Source organism: Moschus berezovskii, chromosome 23 (assembly GCF_049115385.1).
Source record: "Moschus berezovskii isolate FMDL1 chromosome 23, NW_MosBer_1.0, whole genome shotgun sequence".
In the NCBI taxonomy this organism is placed as follows: Eukaryota; Metazoa; Chordata; class Mammalia; order Artiodactyla; family Moschidae; genus Moschus; species Moschus berezovskii.
The window spans coordinates 57,143,073-57,171,012 of record NC_142482.1 but is presented as its reverse complement, the minus strand read 5'-3'; the positions used below and the strand labels follow the sequence as shown (position 1 = coordinate 57,171,012).

Genomic DNA, 27,940 nt, shown 5'->3' with positions numbered 1-27,940 from the left:
ACAGAAGTTGTGATTTAATTCCAAAAGATGACCAATAACTGTATATGTATATGTATAACATACATCATCATTATTTTTCAAAGTGTCTTAAATAGTTTGTAATCTTCTTAATTGAAAATATACACACATCTTTGTTTTTATCTGTACCATCTACATTTGAGAAAATGAATTTTACTTGTACTGACATCTATCTGTCTATCTACAGTGTCTCTGAAATCATGTTTATGGAGAGATAACCTTTACAGGATCATCTTTTTCCAGAGGATAATGGCCCAGAAAGCTGCCTGGGCCTGAGTTTGGTAATTGTTTAGATTCCATCATTTTGCAGAAGAAGCAATCTTTGCTTCTCTGAGGATAGATGATAAATCATACTTACATTACTTCTAATATACTCTCAGCCTAAGTCTCACTCAGATAAAATCAAAATAGGATAAAATGTTGCTAAATTCCCTTTTGGGTTCTACTCAGATGTTAGAACATATTTGAATCTGCTAAATTTTAAGTAAATATTGATGCACCAGTTACATATTTGTATACACAGGCCCAAAATGAGAATCTAACTGTAATAGACATTCCTGCTCTTAGAGACACTTTTGTCTTTTCAACTCATGCCTGCATTTTAGATCTTATGGTTAAGTGGGTGAGAGGGGAGTTTTGTACTCTCATTGGCCTCTGAAGACGAAAATGCATGCCTTTGACTTTCAGGGAAAGCACTCACTTTGTAACAGGAGTTGAAATGGCCTGGAGGAAAAACCACTGGCTGAGATAATGCAGGTAGAGCCTCAGGAACCAGAGAGAAGCCATCAGCAGGATGATGTACCAGAAGCCCTGGCTTTGCCACTGAGCGAACTCAAGTTCGGAAAACACTGACATCAGCACAAAACAGAGATGCTTGAAGAATTCTCCAGATGCGGTGTTAGCAGCAGCTGAGGAACAGCTACAAACAAAGAAATAGCAGATAAATCCTGGGCTTACCTACAACTCACAATAAGATGGTTTGAGAATGACAAGGCAGACACAGGGAAAGTAAATTTGAATGAAAGCGTTTCGAAGCCACCTGGGACTCAAACTAGTTATGGCCCTTCCACTACATGGGTTACAAAAGGGGACATACAGGTACATGGGTATCAGGAATTCCCTGGCGTTCTAGCGGTTAGGAATCTGAGCTGTCACTGTCAAGGACCCAGGTTCAGCCCCTGCTTGGGGAACTAAGATCCCACAAAGCACAAAATCATGGATGTAGAAATGCCAGTCAAAACCACAGTGAGATATCTCCCCACACCTGTTGTTAACACGATGGCTGCTGCTGCTGCTGCTGCTGCTGCTGCTGCTGCGTCACTTCAGTCGTGTCCGACTCTGTGTGACCCCATAGACGGAAGCCCACCAGGCTCCCCCGTCCCTGGGATTCTCCAGGCAAGAACACTGGAGTGGGTTGCCATTTCCTTCTCCAATGTGTGAAAGGGAAAAGTGAAAGTAAAGTCGCTCAGTCATGTCGACCCCTAGCGACCCCACGGACTGCAGCCTACCAGGCTCCTCCATCCATGGGATTTTCAGAAAAAAAAAGAGTAATGTGTTGATGAGAATTTGAAAAAAATGGAACTCTTAAACATTGTTGGTGGGAATATAAGACCATGTAATCAGTATGAAAAACAATACAATAGATCCTCAAAAAACTAAAAAAGCACAACTACCATATGATCCAGCAAGACTCCTTCTGGGTGTTTATCCAAAAGAATTCAAAGTAAGATCCCAAAAAGATGTCTGCACACCTCTGTTCATAGCAGCATTACTCACAATAGCCAAAAAGTGGGAAAAGCCTAGCTGTCAATCAAGTGGAATAATAGCCTTAAAAAGGAAGAAAATTCTGCCACATGCTACAACATGGATGAACCTTGAAAGTATTATGCCAAGTGAAATAAGTCTGTTACCAAAAAAATAGTACTGTGTGATTCTACCTATGTGAGATGCCTAGAGTAGTCAAACTCATAGACAGAGGCAGAATGCTGGTTGCCGGGGTCCAGGGGAGAGACAGAGGGAAGTCCTTTAATGGTATAGAGTTTCAGTTTCGCAAGATGAAAAAGCTGTAGAGATGGGTTACCCGACCATGTGAATACACTTACAACTGAACTGCACACTTAAAATGGTTAAGATGATGCATTATAGGCTATGTATGTGTTACAATTAAATTATTTAAAGAAATATGAAAATAAAGCACTGTAAACAATAAACTAATTTTGTAAAAAAAAAAATCTTTAAAGTGTATACCATAGTCCTGCTTACCTCACCTACTCACAATGATCCCTCTCTATTAAGATTAGATCTAATTATTGGCATAAAACTGGTTCAAAGTTAACTATTTCATTTTGAAAATTGAAGTGGATGACTAACATACCACTAAAAACACATGAATGAGGATCTGAAACGTAAGAACTCTTGTATTCTTTAGTACAATACTGACATTTTCTGCTGAAACTAAACATGAAAGAGTTAGATACCATGATTCTGATTAAGCTCTGGTTTCCTCTCTCTGTGCAGTGTTGACAGCAGGAGATGTTTTCAAATTTTTTTTTAAAGTATCGTTTGCAAAAAAAAAGGAAGGGATGGGAGTTGGAAAAGAAAGAGTCCTCACTGTGTATGGATACTGTGTTTCTTTGGGGGTGATGTTCTAAAGTGAACTGGGATGATGGCTGCAGTAGTGTGAATATCCTAAAAACTTTAAATCGTATGCTTTAAATAGGTGGATGGTATGGTGTATGAATTGGGCTTCCCAGGTGGCTCAGTGGCAAAGAATCCACCTGCCAATGCATGAGACACAAGAGATCTCTTAGAATTATTAGGAATAATTCTAATCTTAGAATTATTCTAGGATAATTCAGCAAATTCCAAAACCAAAATCAGTCCTGATTATAAACATATTACCAAAGGATAAGCTGGTTCCGTGATATGTAGTTCAGGGGTTTAGTGACTAACTAACCACAGCCATTCGAGGCATTGTGGGAACATTAAGAGAAATGGAATTCATAGAAAAATTCCAAAGATTTTATGTACAAAAGCTCATCTCTCTCTCTGAAGACTATCAAATAAATGGCAATTGCACCGCCAAAAGAAGGTAAGTCACAGAAGTTAAGTCTTTGGGAGGTAAAAAGAAGAAAAACTAAAAACAGTCAGTGAAAGAAAACCCATTATTCCCTTTAAAATTCCAATCCATAACTTTAACCTTCTGGTCTGTACAAGACTAATAAGGTGCTGAACTTGACATTGACAGTTTGTTGTTGTTCTTGCGCGTCTTTTTCCGTGAAGGAGGAGGGCATCGTCTCACTGAAAGCTCTGTGCCATCTGTACTAAGCGTGCTTTTCAGTCCCTCAAACGAGGAGCAGTCAACCAGGACACAGGCCCCCAAGAGGCGCTGGTTTACCAACAGTCAAGTTCTCAGGAGAGTGACTCTCTTATAGAAGGAGTCCAGAATATATTTACCATCACGTGACATGAAGCCCAGGGCTCGCCACCGTGCTGAAGGAAAATACTCGGTGCATGATCCCCTCTTCACTTAATTTTTCTGTCACTGTTTTGCCTCTTCAAAGAGAAGAGAAAATCAAACACAGCTTTGACACTGTGTTGTTTGCAAAAAACTGGAAAATCTCAAATGACGCAAAGCAGAAAATACAGCTTCTTTGACCTTTGGAAATTTCCACTGTTTTTTTTTTTTCACTTATTGACATGAAATGACTCAGTAGTTTTAATATTTATGCTCAGAACTCACTATCAAGTCATACTTTTACCATTAGTTTCACCAATAAAGGGTTTCCCAGCCACATTCTGATACACATAACCATTGATAGGATGTTAGATTTAAGGTAAATAACACCAAAATTTCGTTGTATACCATCTATATCTAATTCATAATATTCAGTTTTCTTTTACATAGTCAACACAACTAAGTATTTGTTTCTGTTTGTTTGCCTAACAATAGTAACTATACCATCTGGATTTAAAGAATTGGGAAAACCTTGGCATCAATCAGAGTTTAAAAATTGGACACTGCAAAGATAGAAATTAATAAAAGAATCAGTTGATGCTAGATGATGTCAAATAAAAGGATACTTCCAAAGGCTCATTAACTGAACAAAACTCATCAACTATATCCTCATAAACAATTCCTGAATGACAAGAAAGTCTACGTGAGTGCATCCATGTTTCCAAATTGCCTTGAAAGAAAGTACCTTTTTCATTCTTGTATGCACGCAAGGCATGCTGCGACACACAGTGCCATGGCCTAATACCTTCATCCACATTTCAACTCTTCTCTCCTTCCCCTGTAATCTTTCTTGGTTATGGACAAAGAGTATGACCATCAAAAGGATAACAAATGGCCTCTGCCACTGGGGTGTGTAATATGAACAGTGGGAATTGATTTGTTGGTTATGAAGGCAGCCATAGAGCACAGATCACTGCAAAATCACATTGAGGCCGGCAGCCATGCCTCGGCTCGTGCAGGCGGCCTGTCTATCGCTCCTGGGGTGAGCTGCCAGAGGGCGTGAGGAATCGGGAGGTCATCCAGTATTCAGCTCTTAAATGAAACCTATTTCTCTGGACTTCAGCCACATTTCATATGACACACATATATTCCCCTTCCATGCCCAGTCCTTATAGAGACCTGAAATCAAACAAGATTTCTATGATCCATCAGTGCGATAATACTAAAAAAATAATAATAAAAATACCAAAATTGCTTTGAAAGAAAGAAAAAAAAAGCATGGAATGCATCCTCAACTCTCTCCTACAGTGAACAGGAGTCCTTAGGTCTGGGAAGGACCAAGTCCTGAGATTGTGAAGCGAAGAGGAATTAAACAAACGGGGGGAGGGGCTGGGCAGGAAACCCAGGAGGGCATTCCATCACACAGGCCATTCTCAGAGGAATAAAGTCCTATTTCTAAGCCAGGAGTTACGTTGAATTGGTTGGAGCAGGTCTCTGTATCATTAAGTAGTCTTGATAGAGGCTGAAGCTGCAGAAGTAAAAGAAGCCTGGTCCACCTGTGTAGGAGTGTGGACTCTTCTCTGGCACCATCGATAGCCCACAAAGTATTTTTTAAGGTGAGGGTGATGAGAAGGGATGACTAAGAATGAGAAAACCGCCGTCAGGATTTTCTAAACGGCAGCTGAGAAAAGTCTCATAAGTGCACGGGAGTGAATCATTGAGTGGTTTGACTGGTAGGGACTCTTTGGGCAAGTCCACTGTGACATCAAGTTTAAAAGAAAACGAGGTTAAAAAAAAAGAAAAAAAAAAATATATATATATACATATATATATCAAGATAAAGAAACACTTATTTGGAAAGAAATAACATTAGTAAAAAATGAGTTCAGTTCAGTTCAGTTCAGTTGCTCAGTCATGACCGACTCTTTGCGACCCCCTGAATCACAGCACGCCAGGCCTCCCTGTCCATCACCAACTCCCGGAGTTCACTCAAACTCATGTCCATCGAGTCGGTGATGCCATCCAGCCATCTCATTCTCCGTCGTCCCCTTCTCCTCCCGCCTCCAATCCCTCCCAGCATCAGAGGCTTTTCCAATGAGTCAACTCTTCACGTGAGGTGGCCAAAGTATTGCAGTTTCAGTTTTAGCATCAGTCCTTCCAATGAACACCCAGGAGCGAGCTCCTTTAGAATGGACTGGTTGGATCTCCTTGCAGTCCAAGGGACTCTCAAGAATCTTCTCCAGCACCACAGTTCAAAAGCATCAATTCTTCAGAGATCAGCTTTCTTCACAGTCCAACTCTCACATCCACTGGAAAAACCATAGCCTTGACTAGACGGACTTTGTTGGCAAAGTAATGTCTCTGCTTTTTAATATACTATCTAGGTTGGTCATAACTTTCCTTCCAAGGAGTAAGCGTCTTAATTTCCTGGCTGCAATCAGCATCCACAGTGATTTTGGAGCCCAAAAAAACAAAGTCTGACACTGTTTTCACTGTTTCCCTATTTATTTCCCATGAAGTGATGGGACCAGATGCCATGATCTTTGTTTTCTGGATGTTGAGCTTCAAGCCAACCTTTTCACTCTCCTCTTTCACTTTCATCAAGAGGCTTTTGAGTTCCTCTTCACTTTCTGCCATAAGGGTGGTGTCATCTGCATATCTGAGGTTATTGATATTTCTCCCAGCAATCTTGATTCCAGCTTGTGCTTCATCCTGCCCAGCGTTCCTCATGATGTACTCTGCATATAAGTTAAATAAGCAGGATGACAATATACAACCTTGACATACTCCTTTTCCTATTTGGAACCAGTGTGTTGTTCCATGCCCAGTTCTAACTTTAGCTTCCTCACCTGCATACAGGTATCTCAAGAGGCAGGTCAGGTGGTCTGGTATTCCCATCTCTTTTAGAATTTGCCACAGTTTATTGTGATCCACACACAAAATAAAAACTGAGTTACTATATTACTATAATCATGTGCTGGTTATTGGATTAATCTATGTGAATTATAAATGGCATCAGCTTTCTTTTTTTAACCAAAGTTATTAAAATGTCCAAATCTGCTGTTGTTTGGTCATGGTTTCAAGTATTGGGGGAAACACTTTCACAAAAGTGTCTGTACATTCACATTTAACAAAAATGTTTTGGACAAAACTGTTACCCGTTCTTCCAACATTTAGAAAGCTTTCTCGAAAAAGAAAGCTTCACAAGTTTATATGGAGGTTAGCTTTTTTCAACTAGATTTTCTCCCACTAAAATTCTGTCTCCTTGGCCAATTGGGTAGTATACTTTTAACATAACACATTGTACTTGAACAGGTTTAATTCAATTTATAAAAAATGCCTCTAATTAAGTTAAAAGATCTTTGAAAATTGCTAAATCTTAGGGGTAATAGTATCACTGCTGACATTGAAATAATTGATCATTCCCACTGAGGCACAGAAGTATGAATGTTCTAATGAGAAAACAGGGATTGAGTATGTGGAAGGATTCCAAAGAGACTGCCAACCTCTTAAGGCTGTTATTCCAGTGACAGCCTCTGAATGGGAGCGGGAGGCATCGGAGAGGGGCAGAGGCAGACACAACTTATCCTGCAGGAGAAAAAGAAAATGAAATCAAACTTCAAAAATAAAGTTACACCTTGAAGCAAAGGTAACCAAAGTCCGTTTACCTTTTTGAAAATAATATCTTTTATTTAACACGTGTGTTTCTGCTTTAGGACATCATTTTTTTTCCATTTACTAATACTGTTTTCTTGCTGCACAGCAAAGTGACTCAGTTATACGTGCATGCGTGCCACATCCCTTCACTTGTGTATGACTCTTTGTGACCCCATGGACTGTGGCCCGCCAGGCTCTTCTGTCCATGGGATTCTCCGGGCAAGAATACTGGAGTGGGTTGCCATGCCCTCCTCCAGGGGATCTTCCCAACTCAGGAATCAAACCCATGTCTCTTAAGCCTCCTGCCTTGGTAGGCAGGCTCTTTACCACTAGCGCCACCTGGGAAGCCCCCCAGTTATACATCCGTTCCGTTCCGTTCCATTCTGTCGCTCAGTCGTGTCCGACTCTATGCGACCCCGTGGACTGTAGCCTACCAGGCTTCTCCGTCCATGGGATTCTCCAGGCAAGAATACTGGAGTGGGTTACCGTTTCCTTCTCCAGGGGATCTTCCCGACCCAGGGATTGAACCCGGGTCTCCCACATTGGAGGCAGACGCTTTAACCTCTGAGCCACCAGGGAAGCCCCAGTTATATATATATACACTCATTTTCACAGTCTTTTCCCATTACACAGGTTTATCACAGGATATTGAATGTAGTTCCTTACTCTGTATGTTAGGACCTTGTTGTTTACCCATCCTATATATACTAGTTTGCACGTGCTAATCCCAAAATCACAATCTTTCCTTCCCCACCCCAAAGAGCACATTCTTCAATACTCTGCAGTAACAAACACTGGAGGCAATATTACAATAGAATGAATCTATTTTTCCAAGAGAAATTTTCTTAGAGTGAAGTATAAGCAAATGTAGGGCTGCTTTATGATAAGATATACGTGGGCTTAGGACAACTAGTGCTCCATTCTGAATGACACCGGCGCCGGAAGCAGAGATGCGGTTTTGTCACACTTACTACTGAAGCGCTGCTTCTGACTTCATGAAAGCACTTTCCTTTGCAGCTAATCTGTTGGTCAGAAGAAGAACATTTACCTTGCCAGTATCTGCCTGGCCTAATGGGTTAAAACGTTTGCAAAGCACTTTATCAGAGAAAATAGCTAAATACTTTATGCCTAATGGAAATTTGATTAACAATTGGAACAATAATGCAAAAGCAGTTAGTTTCAAAAACAATTGCATGGGCAAGATGCAGGGTTGTATACATAAGATCAGCGTTGTTGTTCAGTCATGCCTGAGTCTTTGCGACCTTATCAACTATAGTCCACCAGGCTCTTCTGTCCATGAGATTTTCCCAGCAAGAATACTGGAGTAGGTTTCCATTTCCTCCTCCAGGGGATCTTCCTGACCCTGAGATCAAACCCACATCTCTTGCATTGGTAGGCAGATTCTTTACCACTGAACCACCTTCAAAGCCCTGCAAAAAGTACTTAATCTCTCTAAAATAATACCCATAAGATACCTACTTAGAATACCTATTTCCAAGTTTCATGGAGCAATCCAAATGGAGAATGTAATACTTTGTCTCATTTGCCATGCTCAGTCTCGAATTCGTGTCTGACTCTGCGATCCCATGGACTGTAGCCCACCAGGCTCCTCTGTCCATGGGATTCTCTAGGCAAGAATACTGGAGAAGGTTGCTATGCCCTCTTCTAGGGGATCTTCCCAACCCAGGGATCAAATCCAGGTATCTCGCATTGCAGGCAGATTCTTTACCATCTGAGCCCCCAGGGAAGCCCAATATTTGTCTCATAACAAGTGTCAATTTAATATTAGCCAAAAATTATTTTTTCATCAATAATAATAATAGTATTTTCTAAATAAGTAATAAGGAAAAGAACCAAAATTTCACTCTTTTCTCCTTTGTTGAATTCAGAGACATGTTCTAGCTGGTGAAATAAAATTTAAATTTTTCCAATTATATCAAGGCAAGTTTTAGTAATCATTAAAACATATCTTTTTTGAAAACTTTTAAGTAATAACTTAAAATAGTGGGGCATATATTCTCATAATTTAGCACAACAAAATACATAATATATTAACACTTTTTCTTTCCAATTTAATTCTGAGTTGTTTTATTTAGCCACCTATTATAAAAAGTAATTTGTGTTGATAGCTCTGAGGAAATTTAGAAATTAAAGAGCTAATTAAATTCCTTCAGAGTAATTTTTGAGTCTCTGTATCGATATATACATGTGTGTGTACATATTGAAACATCTGCAAGTGGCCAAATACAGCTAGACATTTCTGGAAACTGACCTTCCATCATGACTACTGAGCCTGTTTCCCCAGGGCAAATAAATCTAACTTTCAAGCCATATTTCCAAAGAAATCGTAGTTCGTGCACCTGGTGGACGGAACTAGAATGTCAGAAATTACAACCAAGTTAGGAAAGAAAGGTAATGAGAACCTGACCTATTTGCTGTGAACTTGCTATGGATGGAGAATCTTAAGGAAATCTTAAGTTAAAATAATAATACATATCCTATGAATCATTTAAATAATGATCCCATTTCTATAAATCATTTGGTATCTTCAAAGTTATATTTGAATGGTATTTTTATAAGTGCTTTGTCTGCATATTTTTTTTTAAAAAGAGTTTTTCAAACATATTACAAAAGCATTATTTTAAAAAGCCACATCTAGTGTAAGAATTATGGGATATCAATGTGAAACAACTTGCAAAATGCATTGCTAAGCACCAAAGAATTGATGCTTTCGAACAGTGGTGCTGGAGAAGATTCCTGAGAGTTCCTTGAACTGCAAAGAGATCAAGCCAGTCAATCCCAAAGGAAATCAACCCTGAATATTCATTGGAAGGACTGATGCTGAAGCTGGAGCTCCAATACTTTAGCCACATGATGTGAAGAGCCAACTCATTGGAAAAGACCTTGATGCTGCGAAAGACTGAAGACAAAAGGAGAAGGAAGCGGCAGAGGATGAAATAGACTCAATAGACATAATTTGAGCAAACTCTGGGAGCTAGTGAAGGACAGGGGAGCCTGGCGTGCTGCAGTCCATAGGGGTACAGAGAATGGGACACGACTTAGCGACTGAACAACAGTGGCTGCCTTAATGTTGTATATATATTCTTATATTGCAAGGGTGTACTATTTCTGTCAATTGAAAGTTTGACCTGTAAAATGGTAGCTTCTTTACCTTTGCACTTACTGAAGTGCACTTTCTCCAAGGAGACACCCGAGAAAGTTGCTTAGAATGCCAAGGTAAACGGAGGCCACAGACATGTTTGGTTCTCTCCTGCTGGAGAGTCTGCTACTCTGGGGCAGTGCTGCAGGCAGAGGATCCCCAGGAAGAGAACCCAAGATCCACAGACACCTGTTCTGAGTAAAGGGTGCAGAGCTGAGAAGGAAATCCTGGCCCTTCAGGAGGGTGTAGCCGAGCCCTTGACTGATGCTCTGGAGTTGGAGTGGCCCTTGGGAGTTATCCCCAGAAAAGGCAAGGAGACAAAGCGAATGTTCTTCCTCCTCAATTCACTGTCAGCTGCCCTGTGGGAGGGGCTTCTGGACAAGGATAGTTCCTGTGACCAAGGAGAGTCATGAAAAGGACACCTCGGATAATGAGAGACAGTGTGACTGCTGGGAGGATATGAAGACCACTCTGTGGAGGTGGCGTTTGATGAAACCAGAATGGGACGAAACCACTCTAGCTCCAGGTCAGACGATGACTGCGGGGAAAAACGTTCTAATCAGACCAGTAAGACCCCGGGTCTAGCCATCCCCAGGCCACTGGCCAGTTCTCTCCTTTATCTTCTACCGCTATCCTTTTGAGCAAATGTATGTTAATTGTTGTCATTTTGACCAAAGAATACTAATATGAATCCTAATACAGACTCAATGTTTGCCAGTTTGGGGGCTTGAAAGGGGAAGAAGGAGAGGGAGACCCTCTTTCCTGTGGATCAGCAAAAAGCAGCGAATTAAAATAACTGAAAGATTTGCACAGACCATGTAGCAATGATTAGTTGGCTCCCGGGAAGCACTTTCCAATCTGACTGTCCCTGGCCCATCTCCAACTCTCAAAGCAAAAAGAATCTTGAAGTTCCCATCTCTAATTCCTCTTTGCAACTGGGACATTATTCGACCCAGTAACTGACAATGAAATGCAAGGAGCAGGTTTCTGAGAGGTTTCTGAGAGGTTTCTGAGAATGCTAAGACTCTCCTTAGCAGGAGAGAGAAATTGGATTAAGTATTGATTTAGATGTTGCTGTTGTGGTTGGTGCTCTACGTGTGTGTACGTTTTGTGGGGATTGTTACTAAATGCCCCACTGCAGCCCATATCACAAATGGCAAGTATCATTTAGAGAGGTTGCCATGAGATTCCCTAACAGAACATTTTTCCAGCCACGCTTCTGTGTGTGTGTGTGTGTGTGAGTGTGTGCATGTGAGTGTGTGTGTGACTGTGTGTATATGTGTGTCTATGTGTCTGCGTGTACTGGGTGTGTCTGCGTGTGTATGAGTGTGTGTAGGTGTGTGAGTGAGTGTGTGTGAGTGTGTCTGTTAAAAAACAACTTACAGCCCTGGAGCTGCATCTCCCTGAGGGCAACTGCAGACAAGAATACACACAGTAAGTTAAGAAACGTGGTGAAAATATATTATTATGTAAAATGCTGTATCTTCTGTACTATTCCTTACAACATTAATTATTAGGACTAACTGTAAACACAAAAGAAATTACTCAACAGGTAATTTAAGAGTGCACGTATGCATGCTCAGTTGCTCCGTCATGTCTGACTCTCTGTGACCCCATGGACTGTAGCCCGCCAGGCTCCTCTGTCCATGGGATTTCCCAGACAAGAATACTGGGGTGAGTTGCCATTTCCTTCTCCAGGGGAACTTCCTGACCCAGGCATCAAACCCATATCTCCTGCCTCTCCTCCATTGGCAGGCGGATTCTTTACCACTGAGCCACCTGGGAAGCCCCCAATTTGAGAGCACAGTATATTAAATGAAAAGAAGGATATGGTATGATGTGACAGACGTAAATAAGCTACTTAACGACCCTGTAAATTCGCTCTGAATGGAAACATCCAATACTACCTTAGGAAATTCTAGATTCCTGAACGTAAGCATTTTCAAAAGAAGGGACAGTGCAAAATCCCTATGCGAGGCAAATGATAGTAGACCTCCCCAAGGGGTGAAAACCAAGTCTTATGAAGCCAAAAAGGCATTCCATTTTGTCTTTCTGCAGCAGTGAAGAGCTATGTTGGAAGGATAGTACCTGAGATAGCCTGATCTCACCTTCTAAAACCGTTAAGCATGTTTGGAAATTAATCCCCATTTATACAACAATAGATGAGATTTTCCAGAAACAACTCGTAATCCAAAATCCTGAAGTCACAAGCAAAACTTGTGAAAAACAAAAAATCCTCTTGTTTTCCTTCAAGATTGTGGCTATAGCATCTTCATTTGCTTTCTGAAAACAGCAGAGAAAGAATAAGGGCAGATTGCCAAGTCTGAGAGTAGGAACGTCCTTGAAGACAGCCCAAACCAAAATAAACACAAAAACAAACATGTCTACAGTGAAAAGATAGTAACACTGCATTATAATTAGCTGTCTCAGGAAGTGAGGGTATTTTCAGTTAACTGAATGGGTGACAATTACTTGGATTACTGTCGTGCTTAAAATGTCAGTGTTAAATGATTGCTTTAAGCACATAATAATAAATTCTGCATTCTTAAGTGGCAAATACAACAAAGCCAAATACAGAGAATGTTTTTAGTGGAAGCAAAACTTGAACAGGAACGAATACCGGCGACACACATTTTTAAAATTCAGGAAACAAAGGAGGAAGAACAATCGACATGGTTCTGATATTTACCACTGTACTTAAAATTAGGAAAAGGTCAAAATCTCAGAGAGACAGCCAGTTTAGGGGCACACCCACCATTTCCCAAGTAAATGCATAAGGACTGCTGAGAACTTCTACAGAACCTGAAGGCTTCCTTCCTGGGAGTCTGTTAATCATAGCATTTGTGAAAATAGCATTGGTTAATTTCACACCTGCCATTAAATCCTCCATGATTTCCTGGGATATGTTGTGATTACACTGTAGCCCTGCAAACCATATTTTCCCCATGTCAGTGTTAATTGTACAGGATTAACAAATAACAAGTGCCATTTGCTTATACTGCCACTGTTGGTAACGTCTCTCCTTGTATCCAGCGTAGGCTTGGTTTCCTTTTGAATCCCCCAGTCCCTTGAGCAAGCACAAACTGCTCAGCTGTGGCAGTATTTTCCTTCCTGTGAACCATGCCACCTGGAAAGCAATACCATGGAGCAGGAAGTTCCATTTAACCTCAAAAGACAGTTCTTGCCTTTGCCAACTCAAGTCTACTTTGTTAGGTTGGATATTCTTTTATTCATCACTTCAAGTTCAACCAACACTATTTTAGGAGAACAGAGAAGAAATATTCTGGTCTGTGTCTCCCTTCTTTTGTTCCCTGGGAAGGAAAGACTGTCGCACATAGTGAACGCGGACTCTCTAACCGGAAGGCTACCTTAAGTCTGGGGTGGATAAGAAGTCACTGTAGCTGGGAGTGTTTAGGGACCATCTGCTGAGAAGATGGTTGCTGAGGGGACTTTGAAAGCCTGGCAGGATTTGGGTTGGTCAAGGGGTAAGAGTTTGAGGATCATAACGAAATAAAAGCAGAATCCCAGAAGAGAGTCATGGCAGGTGACAGGACTAACTTAGGTGGCTCCCATCTTTCTTCACAGAAAAGGGAAATAGATCCCCCCCCAAAAGGCTTTGAGAATTAACAAAATTTTGAGAAAGACTCATTTACTTTTATTGTTTGTATCCTGAATTAGACACTTCTGGATAAAAAATAAAGATAGAAAAGCTAATCTATTTCTTCAGCTTTAAAAAATATCATGTTCTTGTTGTGTCAAATTAGTATGGGTCTCCTCTCAGAACGGGTACACCCAGGAGAGCTAACTGTTGTTTAGTCGCTAAATAGTGTCTGACTGTTACTCTTCTGTGACCCCATGGACTGTAGCGAGCACACCAGGCTCCTCCGTCCATGGGATTTCCCAGGCGAGAACACTCAATGGGTTTCCATGTCCTTCTCCAGGGATTTTCCCAGTCCAGGGATCAAACCCACGTCTCCTGCTTTGGCAGACGAGTTCTTTACCACTGAGCCACCAGGGAAGCCCGAGCTAACTGTTAAGAGCTTCCAAACTTCCAACATTGAAGGAAAAATCTATCCTCCTTTAAAGATAAGGCTTTCTTTGAAAAGTTTGATTTAATAAACACACGACAAGTCAAGAAGTCAATTATGGGGATTCCCAGATGGCTCTAGTGGTAAAGAACCTGACTGCCAGTGCAGGAGATGTGGGTTCGATTCCTGGGTCGGGAAGATCCCCTGGAGAAGGGCATGGCAACCCACTCCAGTATCCTGGCCTGGAGAATCCCATGAGCAGAAGAGCTGGCAGGCTACCGTTCATGGGGTCACAAAGAGTCGGACAGGACTGAAGCAACTTAGCACGCACGCTGAGAGCAACCTCATCCATTTTTAGGACAGCAGTCAGGCTCACACCTGAAGGAGCTTGTGGTGAGGAAAAATCTGGGAGGTGAGCCACTCTGCTGACTCAGCAGCACCTTGTCATAACAGGAAAATAACTGAATCACTAGTTAGTCACCCATTGAGTAAACACTCGTGGAGCACCGACTTTGTATGCAGGGTGCAGAGACGGGAGCCCGCTTCAAGGTGACATTCTGGAAGGCGAGAACGAGGCTCTCCAAGTCCCAGCGAGCTGCCCCTGGGAGCCGTGAGGAGATGGCTGAACACCCTGCTGTGCGCCTCTGACTGCCCCTGCTGCACTGTTTTTCAACTAATTTCTAATATGGGAAGGACTTCACGAGATAATTACCCAATTAATGAGGAAAAGGGGAAAGCATTAAATGTGGTTGCAGCAATATTAATAGTCTGACGCACGTAAAAACTATTTTCTGAGACTTCTCTTCCAAAGCCCTGTACAAATAAGCAGCTATTTTAATTATTAAATAGAGAAAATAGGCAAATTTTAGCATCAACTAAGATGGCTTTATTATAACTGCCACGAATATTAGTATTGAAAGAGAACTATTAATGCTTTTGTTTAGACTTTCAGATCTAATTCCTTGTAAATGCTGTTGTGTAATGAGAAAGTAAAACCAATAGAATTATTTGGGGAAACAGGATATTCTGGAATAATACTTTCATTCTGTTCAACCATGCGTGCTCAGTCGCTCAGTCATATCTGACTTTTTGTGACCCCACGGACTCTAGCCCGCCAGGCTCCTCTGTTCATGGGGATTTCCCAGGAAAGAATACTGGAGTGGGTTGCCATTTCCTTCTCCAGGGGATCTTCCTGCCCCTGGGATTGAACTGGCATTTCATGTGTCTCCTGCATTGATAAGCAGATTCCTTACCACTGTGCCACCTGGGAAGTCCCATTCGGTTCAATATATATATATATATATTTTTTTTTTAAATGCCATAAAACCTTTTATCTGCTTGGCCCTGTGCTAAACATTATGTTTTTGAAACGCAGGGTGTTTCGAATAATGTATTTTTAGAATGTTTTGAAAATTTTTAAGTATTTTAAGGAATAGACTGCTTTTTTTCCCCCCTAGGAATTGCACAACTTTGGACAAGGCATTGGTGTTTACTGGAAGACTGCAAGAGTGTCAGAAACATAGATCAAGGCAATGCTGTTCCCATGGGAAGTTGAGATCTGCAGTCTATTTGAATTAGTGGTTTTTTTCTGAAACCATTTCAGTCAAGAAATCAGAATATTGCTCTTCTGTCTTCTCCCATTTAATGAAGAGCAGGAAGCCAGATGCCACCAGGCACCAAGGCTGGCATGGCCAATTCTATGACGGTGAGTTGCCAAGAGGCATGCTCTAAACCCTGGCATTTGCATCCAGAACTGGGAAGGCATACTGTAGTGACACTGTATCCATAGACAAGAGGGATGAATAAATCAACGATAAATGAAGTACTAAAAATGCCTAATTTCCAGTACAGTGCTTCCAGCAGCAACCGAAATTAAAAACCTGTTAACACCCAGCTACAGTGCCTACGATCTTGTTGTGAGTGCACTGAAGCAAAGGTTCACCATAAAATAAAAGGAAAGAATAGAATATGCATTCGTAGTTAGGATGTCCTGGCTGCTTCAAACACCTTGGTGCCAAGAAGTAAATGTGTCAAATCCTATATAAATTCAAGGTTCGTGGTTTTAGCACCAGGAAACTTTCCTCCTGCTTTTTAAAGTAAGGCACAAACTGGAAACGCCACGATGCAATGTCAGCCAAAGGACAGTTTTAAAGACACTGATGGGAACATTTGGGCTTCCCAGGTGGCGCTAGTGGTAAAGAACCCACCTGCCAATGCAGGAGACATGAGACGGAGAAGGGCATGCAACCCACTCCAGTATTCTTGCCTGGAGAATCCCATGGACAAGAAGCCTGGTGGACTGCAGTTCATACAGTCTCACAGAGTTGAACAGGACTGAACTGACTTAGAAAGCACGCACGCATGGAAATGTTCAGGATCTCTGCCAAATTCTACACCTTGAACAGGTACAGGTTAATGGAAATTCATTTCAGCAAGGCCCAGGTCCATAATACGTCTACTTGTGTCTCCACACCTTTGGGTCCAGTGAAGTATTAAATATGCAGCTGACATTCCACACATTCTGTGACCTGGGCCTGGAGAAGCATGTGTTTGCTTTCTTAGGAGTCTTCCTGCTCTCCTTTGCTGAGCTGCCAACATAGATAAACTGTACTACATTTCCTAGAATCACCTTTCATTTGGGTTCAGTTCAGTTCAGTTCAGTCACTCAGTCGTGTCCGATTCTCTGCGACCCCATGAATCACAGCACGCCAGGCCTCCCTGTCCATCACCAACTCCCGGAGTTCACTCAAACTCATGTCCACAGAGTCAGTGATGCCATCCAGCCATCTCATTCTCTGTCATCCCCTTCTCCTCCCACCCCCAACCTTTCCCAGCATCAGAGTCTTTTCCAGTGAGTCAACTCGTCGCATGAGGTGGCCAAAGTATTGCAGTTTCAGCTTTAGCATCAGTCCTTCCAAAGAACACCCAGGATCGATCTCCCTTAGAATGGACTGGTTGGATCTCCTTAGAATCACCCAAAAGGAGAATCAAATTATCCTTTAAAAAGTCAGAACCAGCTACATCATTTGCACAGGCCAGTACAAAATGAAAATGTAGGACCCTTATTAATTTTCAAGAGCTGTCATCATGAAATACCACAGGCTGGGTGGCTTAAACAACAGAAATTTGTTTTATTATAATTCCGGAGATGGAAGTCCAAGGTTGAGGTGCTAGCTAGGTTGGTTTCTTTCTCTCTCTCTATTTTTTTTTTAAGGTTAGTTTCTCTTGAGGTCTCTCCTTGGCTTGCAAATGGCCACCTTCTCTCCGTGTCCCATCGTGGTCCTTCTCCTGTGTATGGATATTCCTGATATGCCTGTGTGTGTCTGATTTCCTTTTCTCATAAGGACACCAGTCGTATTGGATTAGCAACCATCATAGGACCTCATTTTAATTTAACAACCTTTTCAAAAACCTCATCTCCAAATATAGTAACAATCTGAGATACTGGGGGTTAGGGTTTCCAAGTATGAATCTGGGGAACACAATTCAGCCCATAATAAACACCTTTTTCAAATAACAAGAAAAAAGGACATGAAAGGTTGCTGTTGCTGTTTAGTCTAAGTCATGTCCAACTCTTGGTGACCCAGTGGACTGTAGCCTGTCAGGCTCCTCTGTCCAAGGGCTTCTCCAGGCAAGAATACTGGAGTGGGTTGCCATATCCTTCTCCAGGGGATCTGCCCAACCCAAGGATTGAACCCACATATCTTGCTACATTGGACGGCAGGTTCATTAACCACTGAGCCACCAGGGAAACCCCTCTATTAAAGGTACCAAAACTAGGTAGGCCTTTTGGTGGGTGTTGAGCCAAAAGACGCAACCAAGGTGAAGAGTGGAAGAAGGAAGGATTTATTACTTTCAGCCAGAAAGGAGTACACCAGGGATCTTTCCCAAAGCATGTCTCTCCAGTAGCAAAAGTGGGGAAGTTTTAAGCTAAGGGTAAGGAAATCAACTCTGAATATTCATTGAAAGGACTAATGCTGAAGCTCCAATATTTTGGCCACCTGATGTAAAAGGCTGAGACCCTGATGCTGGGAAAAAATTGAGGGAAGGAGAAGGGGACGACAGAGGAGATGGTTGGATGGCATCACTGATTCAATGGACATGAATTTGAGCAAGCTCCGGGAGATGGTGATGGACAGGGAAACCTGGCGTGCTGCCGTCCGTGGAGTCGCAGAGTCAGACACAGCTAAGTCACCGAACAACATACGCACAATCATGAAGGGGCTTGGGAGGCCAGCAGAGTTCGAGCTTTAGTTGACTGAAGTCATGAGGGTCAGAAAGGTCAACATCCTCCTCTCTTAGGTTCCAGTCGGTCGGGTGTTTCAGCGCCTGTGTGGCATGCATGCTCCGTCGTGTCTGACTCTTTGCAGCCCCGTGGACTGTAACCCTCCAAGTGCCTCTGTTCATGGGATTTTCCAGGCAAGAATACTGGAGTGGGTTGCCATTTCTTTCTCCAGGGGATCTTCCCTACCCAGGGATCAAACCCTTGTCTCTTGCCTCTCCTGCTTTGGCAAGCAGGTTCTTTACCAGCTGAGCAATGGGGCAAGCCCCTCAGGGACTGAGGGACTGGAGCGCCTGAGGAGTTTAGTTTAGATCCTGAAAAACAGACCAAGAAAGTGCTCCAGGCTAATCTTAACCACCAGCCTTTAAAACCGATGCAGCGTCTTTGTTCCTGTCACTGCTCTTGACTGATAACAGTCCTTTGCTCCTGCATTCTTCTGTTCCTTCAATATCCTTAGCTACTGAGACCAGTTCCAGAGCAAGCATTGTGGCCAAGCGTAGATCACAAAAAGGCTTAGGCCCAAAATGGCTTCTTTTATGTAAAGAAAGTTATGCCTGGTTCTCTTTCTCTGGGGGCACCCTACAATATCCTCTTCCACAAAGACATGGAGCCCTGGACAGAAGAATTCTGGACTCCAGATGGAGCTCAGTCACTTGCAGAGTATTATTCACCAAGAAAAAGAGTATGTTTTGTGAGCTGGCAAGATATGTCTCTTATAATGATTGTTTAGAGACATAAATTTCATAAATAAATGTTAAATTGTTATAAGGAATAACTTGATTGTTTTAACGTTGTGGTTTGTGCTTTTTTTTTTGACAACTAAGTGTAGCGATCAACAGTCCATGTAAGACCTTTATTGTTTGCTGTTGAGATTCAAAAGTAATGGTTACAATAACCCATGAGAAGTTCCTCATCAATGAGACTGAAAGGACACATGTCACAGAAATTAGCATTCTGCCTGTTAAGTAAAAGAACTCCTATCAGTTATCTTAAACTCATTTTTAAATACATGTAAATGTCTTTTCAGAAATGAAGAGGGTACCAAGCAAGAGAATCTACTTCAGAAAGGATTACCGATTTTGTTTTCAATTCTTATAATATTGTAATAAAGTTGAACCTAAATTATCAAGCAAGTAAATAAATAGGGCTTATTTGGTAGCTCAGTGGTAAAGAATCTACCTTCAATGAAAGAGATGCAGGTTGGATCCCTGCGTTGGGAAGATACCCTGGAGAAGAGCATGGCAACATACTCTAGTATTCTTGCCTGAAGAATTCCATGGACAGAGGAGCCTGGAGGGCTATAGGGTCACAAAGAGTCAGAAACGACTGAAGCAATGCAGCATGCAAAATAAATAATATAATCATTCACATTAAAAAAAATAGTGTAGTGGCAGTGTAAAGTCAAAGTATCTTCTTTAACTGAAAGAGAAGAGCAATTTGGAGGTTAACTGGTAAACAATGCCTAACAAATTATATCAGTAGCTAGTTAAAAGCCTTTTAAAAATAGGTTATCCTGTGTCTTTAAGTAATAAGATTGGCCAAGAACCTCTGAGACATTCAAATGCTAATTCACAAAATAAATTTAAAAAGAAAATTTCTCTGCACCCTCCATCCCTAAATTAACTTCGTGTTTCCCAGATAGCTCAGTTGGTAAACAATTCACCTGCAATGCAAGAGACCCCAGTTTGATTCCTGGTTCAGGAAGATCCACTGGAGAAGGGATGGGCTACCCACTCCAGTATTCTAGGGCTTCCCTTGTGATTTAGCTGGTAAAGAATCTGCCCGCAATGCTGGAGACCTGGATTCGATCCCTGGGTTGGGAAGATCCCCTGGAGAAGAGAAAGGCTACCCACTCCAGTATTCTGGTCTGGAGAATTCCATGGATTGTATAGTCCATGGGTTGCAAAGAGTCTGACACCACTGAGCAACTTTCACTTTCACTTTTAGATTGAAAGGGGTAAAAATATGACAGGACACTCTTGATAAGTTCAAATGAAGTTCCCAAGTTTAAGAGCACAGTAAGTTTACGATGTTTGACTTAAACAATTCTGTCCAAAATAGTTTTATTTTCCTAAACCCAGGAAAAGAAATCATTCACAGGACATTAAATCCTTGGTCTTCCAAGGAGAAAACTAGGCTGAAAATTTTGGTAAATTTTGTCCTCAGTTATTTTTTATATTAAGGAAGATTTTACTGGGAAGGAACAAAAAACTTGCTCGGTGTGGCAATACATTGAGGAATTTATATGTGGTTTGAACAATCCCTGTGAATCTGGAGAATCAGTTCAGTTCAGTTCAGTCGCTCAGTCGTGTCCAACTCTTTGCAACCCCATGAATCACAGCATGCCAGGCCTTCCTGTCCATCACCAACTCCCGGGAGTTCACTCAAACGTCCATCAAGTCAGTGTTGCCATCCAGCCATCTAATTCTCTGTTGTCCCCTTCTCCTCCTGCTCTTATTCCCTCCCAGCATCAGAGTCTTTTCCAGTGAGTCAACTCTTCGCATGAGGTGGCCAAAGTATTGGAGTTTCAGCTTTAGCATCAGTCCTTCCAATGAACACCCAGGATCTCCTTTAGAATGGACTGGTTGGATCTGGAGAATAGTCCTGTACAAATTCTTGCTTCCCTTTACCTGTCATTGTATTCTCATTGGCAAAAGGAGGGAACATTAGCTAGTATTTGGTCAGTCCACCAACTCATTAGGAATATAACTTACAACCAGATATGTGTGAACATATACTAGGGTGCTGGTGTTGATTATAGAAAGAGGAGAACTCGAAGATGAATATTTTTGTTGCTTCTTAGATTAAAGGTACTGTTAGTCAAGTTTTTTTGTTTTTCCTTTTCTTTCTTTTTACTGAAACAAATATGAAGAGGAAGGTGGATTTTTCTATCACATAAATTAGTTCAACCATAGCTATTAATAGTCTGTGACCATCCTAATGTTCTTTGGTTGACCATAAATAATAAAAGTTATGACAGTTCAGATTCAGGTAATTAAAATCTTTAAGAGATTTTGCTTTTGTACCCTTAATTTCATCAATAGTGTCTGACTCATAGTATGTACTCAGAAAATATGTTAAATGGATTAATTAGTACAGGGAGCAACCATAATATTTCTCAATTTGTAGACATTGTTCAAGGAAAAAAAAAGAAGAAGAACCGTATTATCTTGGAATAATACAGGAAGACTGACAATAGTTGTCATGTGGAAAACTTTCAAAAATGCTTATCCAGAGAATTAAATACATAATATTTATTACCCAAAAAGGTGAGAAAGCATAGACCTTCTTCAAAATCTAAAAAGTAATGCTAATATTTCCTGTGGTGTCCCATACCTGTATTATTCTATTCACTGTGGTCCCTATGAGTCAATGGTATTATAGAGTCCTTTGCAATGTCTTCCTGGAATCAACTGGAAAACTAAATAAGTTCAGACACAGGAAATTATACGTGTCTCCACACAGAAAAAATGATAGCGAAATGGTAGCAAAGCACATGTTTAGCTTGGTACGGGTCAAAAGCACAAAGTGAGTCCTTGATCCTTTTACAGTATTCACAGTGTTTCATTGATCTTAAAGGACATGCATATCCATCCTTTCACATCTCAGGATGCAGAGAAGACTAGTTCTATTATACGCAGCAGAGTTGCCAGTCACAGTGTCTCTCCCAAACCCCATCCCATGAAGACTGGTCTAATACCCATCACAACAGCTTATGTATTTGCCCACACTTCACGGACCAACAAGAGCCCCCAGACGCCAGGAAATGGATCACCTTCTTCAGTGGCTTACCTGTGACACAGTGTCCCAGAGGGTTGACTTCAGTGCTGGGATGGGGGCAGAACTGAGGAGCCCTTCCTCTCCTGCCTCCAGGGATTAACCCTGTTTGAGACCAGCAATCTTCAGGGCAGAATCGAGTAGGGAGACCCCTAGCTCCAACCAGTTTTGTGGTGGTGGATATTCTTGGTTGATGCAGAAAGATAAAATACAGAGCCCTACCACTAGATGCCAAGATTCTTAAGCTTGACTATGGAAAGTGGTAAATTCCTGAGTCCACTGGGATACAGAAAAGGAAACGTTCCTTGCCTTCTGAAAATACAGGTGACTAAAAATTGGAATGTTAGAAAAACTTTACATGTCTTGAAACGGTTGATTTTTTTTTTTTTTTTTTGCAATTGAGAAAGTATCGCAAAGACTTTGAATTAGCCAGTCATGTATGGATGTGAGAGTTGGACTGTGAAGAAAGTTGATCACCGAAGAATTGATGCTTTTGAACTGTGGTGCTGGAGAAGACTCTTGAGAGTCCCTTGGACTGCAAGAAGATTCAACCAGTCCATTCTAAAGGAGATCAATCCTGGATGTTCCTTGGAAGGACTGATGCTAAAGCTGAAACTCCAATACTTTGGCCACCTCATGCGACGAGTTGACTCACTGGTAAAGACTCTGATGCTGGGAGGGATTGGGGGCAGGAGGAGACGGGGACGACAGAGAATGAGATGGCTGGATGGCATCACCGACTCGATGGACATGAGTTTGAGTGAACTCCGGGAGTTGGTGATGGACAGGGAGGCCTGGCATGCTGTGATTCATGGGGTCGCAAAGAGTCAGACACGACTGAGCAACTGAACTGAACTGAACTGAACTGAATGCAATACGACTTAACATTAATTTTAAGAGACTTATTGTGTGCCAGGCCCTGATTGAAGGGCTTCGTTTGTTGCTGAGACGCTGAGTCATGCAACCCCATGGACTGTGTAGCCAGCCAGGCTCCTCTGTCCTCCACTGTCTCCCAGAGTTTGCTCAAATTCATGTCCATTGAGTCGGTGATGCGATCTAACCATCTCATCCTCTCTGTTCATAACACTGTATAGGAGGCAGTGACCAAAACCGTCCCGAGGAAAAAGAAATGCAAGAAAGGCAAAGTGGTTGTCTGGGGAGGCTTTATGAACAGCTGAGGAAAGAGAAGTGCAAGGTTTTGTTTGTATCAACCCCCTTAATCATTTCCATATCCCTATGAGATGATACTGCCATTATGCCTCAGGAAACAGAGGTCCAAATCTAATCTAGGACACTATTCATTGAAGCCAAAATCTGAACTCAAGTAGTCAGCTGCACGGCTTGCACTTGGAAACACTAAACTAAGCTACATTTCCAGAGGAAAGTGTCTCTGAGGAGCATCCCACAAAAGTACAGAAGAATAAAACTGCCTCAAATCAGCAGCAATTGTGAATTAAACCTTTTATTTTGCATAATGACCCTCGGTCTATATGAAGCATAATATGCTTTGTTCAACTTGCAGTAGTAAATGTTTAGTTAGTAAAGTATCCTTTCGAACTCTGAGGTTTGATGATGCTTTTAGTTCTTAAAGGAAATGGTGCATGCTGGTTTAATAACAGTGCTAATTCTGTAAAATCAGTACTCAAATATTTTGAAGAAATCATTCAAAAATATACTTACTCAAAACAAAACAGACAAAATCATCTAGTTAGTTCCATGCTTTCTAAACCTAGCCATCTAAACTTAGTAGCTGAATATCCCTAAATTCAATAGAATTGCTCATCAACCCTATGCCCAACCCTAAAAATCAATCCTGACCCCCAGAAATAGTTATAATAAAAGTGCCATGAAAGAAGCCCCCTAGCATGGCAGAGAGAATTGTTTCAATGGGCTCCATACCTCTTTGGTACCTACTTCTCTAGTAACTATTTGCTACTAGACAAAATTCTCCATCAACAGCTCAGTATGTCTCCCTCAAAGCCCCATCCTAGTGGATGAAATTCCTTACCTATTCCTTCAGTTTCTTTATGAGTAAACCACTGGTACCTGTGTGACTGCTTCATTGTACAAGGAGAACATGACCTAGAAAGCCTGGATCCAACACTAGGAGGCGTGATGGTTACTAACTGAATTAGCTTCAATGAGTTACTTAGCTCCCTCAACCTATAGTTCCTACATTTGCAAGTTAGTCGTTTCCATGACAATGGACTTAGTGGCCCTGAGTACATCGTTAAGACTTTGCTAGCACAGGCTGAGTCTGAAGCATCTTTGCGTTCCCAGTGCCTAATCCACAGCCAATGTTCATAACTCAGTGTGTACTGTATTCATACATGAAAGAACATGTAAACAACCTTCCTCGTAATAATTTGGTCCTTCCTAAAACAGAATTCTAGACTTCCCCATTCCGTCACACCCCACTGGATCCTAATTCTCAGTAATACTCTCACATCTAAAGCTAACTCCCCTCTGATGCAGGTTTGGGGTTCCATCTCACAAGGCAGAATGGGGACTTATAACTTGAGGTGGTATTTTTCTCCCCCTCCCCTCCCCCTGCATTATGCCCGCTCATCACACAATCAAAGCTCAAAGCATCATAAGAATTAAATTTTGCTCTCATGGACAGCTCCTTTTTCCCCCACCAGACAGTCAGCCACTGCTGTAAATCCTCTAAGGCAATCCTGCAGACAAATGCTGATGGTCATGCTGAAACCCAGGAGCAAACAGGCTCAGAGATGGGTTGATAGCTTCCGTACTGAAGCCACATCATTATGAGCTGGCAAAAAGTGAGGTCAGATACGGCCAACACCTGGAAAAATCACAGAGGCATCCAAACACTGCCGCCCATGGCAGAAAACCAAGTACTGGAAGTGAATTTCCTCCATACTATCCCCTCCAATGATGAACAGTTGGAAAAGAAGTAGCGGCTTTCATTAAGCTTGCCAGTACATCATTGGGAAGCTTGTCAGCTCGATTGCAGCAACAATGGACCATCGAGACAGAGATGAACATTCAAGTCTCCAGAGCTGCCTGTCCACACAATTGCCTTAATGTGTCCCAGATTTGAACCCGTCACTGATGGCCCCATTAGTTACTGGACTTAGTGCCACCCAAATGCCGCTTTCCAAGTCAAACGGTGGCATCAGATCTCCACCAGCAAGCCTTGGAGGCTGGCCAGCTCCAAGAGACTGAGGCCAATCTAATCAAAAGGCAGCACTTTGGGGAAAGAGTTTGTCAACAGAATGAACGGAAAGCCAATTCTACAACTTTTTATGAAACTCTACAAAGGGGGAAAGGACAGAGGAGATACAGCAACTCCAAAAGCCATTTACTGAGCAATTACATGCACCCGCCATTCTTTCTCGGTGACACTGGGCAGAGAAACATGGCAGCGCACATTTCCTTTGCCTTCAAGGAAACTGTAGGGAAGAAGAGGACGTCAACAGCAGGTGTAGAGCATTTACAAACTTCGAGGTTAAGAAACCTAGGTGAAAAAAATAATAAAATAAAAAAAGAAACCCAGGCGAGAATTCAGCTGTGACTCTTACTTGCTTATGTCACAAAGACAAAGTATGTAAATGTCCAAGCTTCAGTTTCCCCATCTAGGTAATAAGCAAAAGATATACTGTCTGGTAGATAGGAAAGAGAAAACTGGTGTGTTATACGGATTAAAAATAAAACTGGGTTAAGCAAACTTCAAATGGACTGCCATTCATTTCAAATTGTGTGCCCTACTATTTGCTTTAACTGTAGAAGAGCAGATTTATAATTCATAAATTTGGGAAGAGGGAGAAACAGAGAGAAAAGAGAAGTAAAAAAAAGGAGAGAGAGAAACAGAAAGGTCAGAAATCAAATTAAAAATAAGAATAAAAATCTCTATTCCCACATCCATAAACTGAATTATCTAGAGGAGACTTGTGAGGCCTGATAAATCCCCAAACAACTTTAATTTAAAATATCCTGAGAACTGCTCTTCTTAAGTTATTCCCTTGGTTCCAATCTGCTATCAGCCAGAATCAGAAAGGTACCCAAGATAAGAATAAATTTAAGATTTACTATTATTGAGCACGATTCTCCTGTTCTAGATCCACAGGGTGCAACAAACGTCTCTCCCAGCATGGTACAAAGAAGAAACGAAGGAAGAAAAAAGAAATTCTTCCACCTGTGCTCTTCCAGGAGCGCCCACGCTTCTAAAAGCCTCAGTGTAACTCGTGGCTTTCCTTCTCGCCAGGTTTGTGACACATGACTCAGCAGCTGTGTCAAACGTATGTGCCTGTTGTTTGGAGGTCATGCCTGCTGAATAGTCTTTACACACTACCTGCTGTTGTTTAGTCACTCGGTCGTGTCTAGCTCTTTGTGACCCCATGGACAGTAGCCCTCCAGGCTCCTCTGTCACTGGGATTTCCTAGGCAAGAGTACTGGAGTGGGTTGCCATTTCCTCCTCCAACTACCTGCTGGACTGAGGGATTTAATTAAAACTATCAACTGATTTCCATTGTAGCTGGAGGCAGCATGGCATGGTGATAGTGTTTGGAATTCATCTTGGGTATGAATCCCAGCTCGACCACTTAGCAGGCGTGAGACTTTGACAACTTTAACTCATCTCTCCCTGCCTCAGTTTCCTCATCTGTAAAATGGGCACAATAATATTACCTATACCACAGGGCTGTTGAGGGACTGAGAAAGATACACAAGAACAGTTAGAATAGTTCTCATACAGCGGGGACATGGAATAAACGTAATTTATTACCGACATCAATGGAAACACATGAAAAAAATCTGCATTTTTTTTTTAATCCTTCATTCTGTTTAGTGCCTAGTATGCAGGCTTGAATGGAGCTTCCAGAAGTCAGGAAGAGAGAATATCACAAAAATTTACCCATCAAAAAAGGAATGAAGAAAGGGAACATTTGCCAGAGATGTTACAAAGAAAACCCAGTAAAGAGAAGAGGGGTGTGGCCTGATCCACTTCACTCATCCGTGGAGGCCAGCACAGAAGTGGCTCAACCTAGGAAGATGGTGACCCCAAAGGGCCAGGTGGTGATGGGCAGCAGCAGTGTGAGTGGTACCCAAGGGGGGCTGGGAAGATAGTCCTTAAGTGAAACAGTCCTAAGAGATGAAAACTACATCTCCTTGAATTCTTTCAGAGCATCTATATAGAGTTCTGTTTACTTACTGGTAAGTTTCTCATTACTGCAGGGGGTAACTGGATTTAAAAAAATGATGAGGGATATTGAAACTGAGATAATCTGATAACTAATTAATCTAAACGATATTTAACAAATCTTTAAACCCTAGATGCAAAGATAGATGAATAGACAGATAACGTAATATAAATAGAGCAATAAATAGATTGACTTTTGACGTGGGATTTTAGTGAATTAAACTGGTAATAATAATTTCAAAAACAGGGACAAGGATTTTAACTTAATATTAGCAAAAAGTTTTAAAATGTCAAAATGTCCAAAATGAGTGAGTAGCCTTAAAATACAGTAAGTGTTCCTTCCCTGAAACTATTAGCTTAGGTTTTATGACAACTGAGCAGGAAGCTGTTAACAAGTATC

The 27,940-nt window shown here is 41.6% G+C and overlaps 1 protein-coding gene across 1 annotated transcript in view; it reads right to left on the bottom strand.

Annotated features, from left to right (window-relative positions):
* LOC129543293 (uncharacterized) overlaps nt 1–27,940 on the bottom strand; it is a gene marked incomplete at its 5' end in the record, with an annotated part of 139,519 nt that overhangs the window by 98,210 nt on the left and 13,369 nt on the right. Inside the window, one exon of the mRNA XM_088831269.1 lies at nt 719–937. Coding sequence (XP_088687395.1) covers nt 719–937 — 219 coding nt within the window. The remainder of the gene's footprint in view (nt 1–718; nt 938–27,940) is intronic.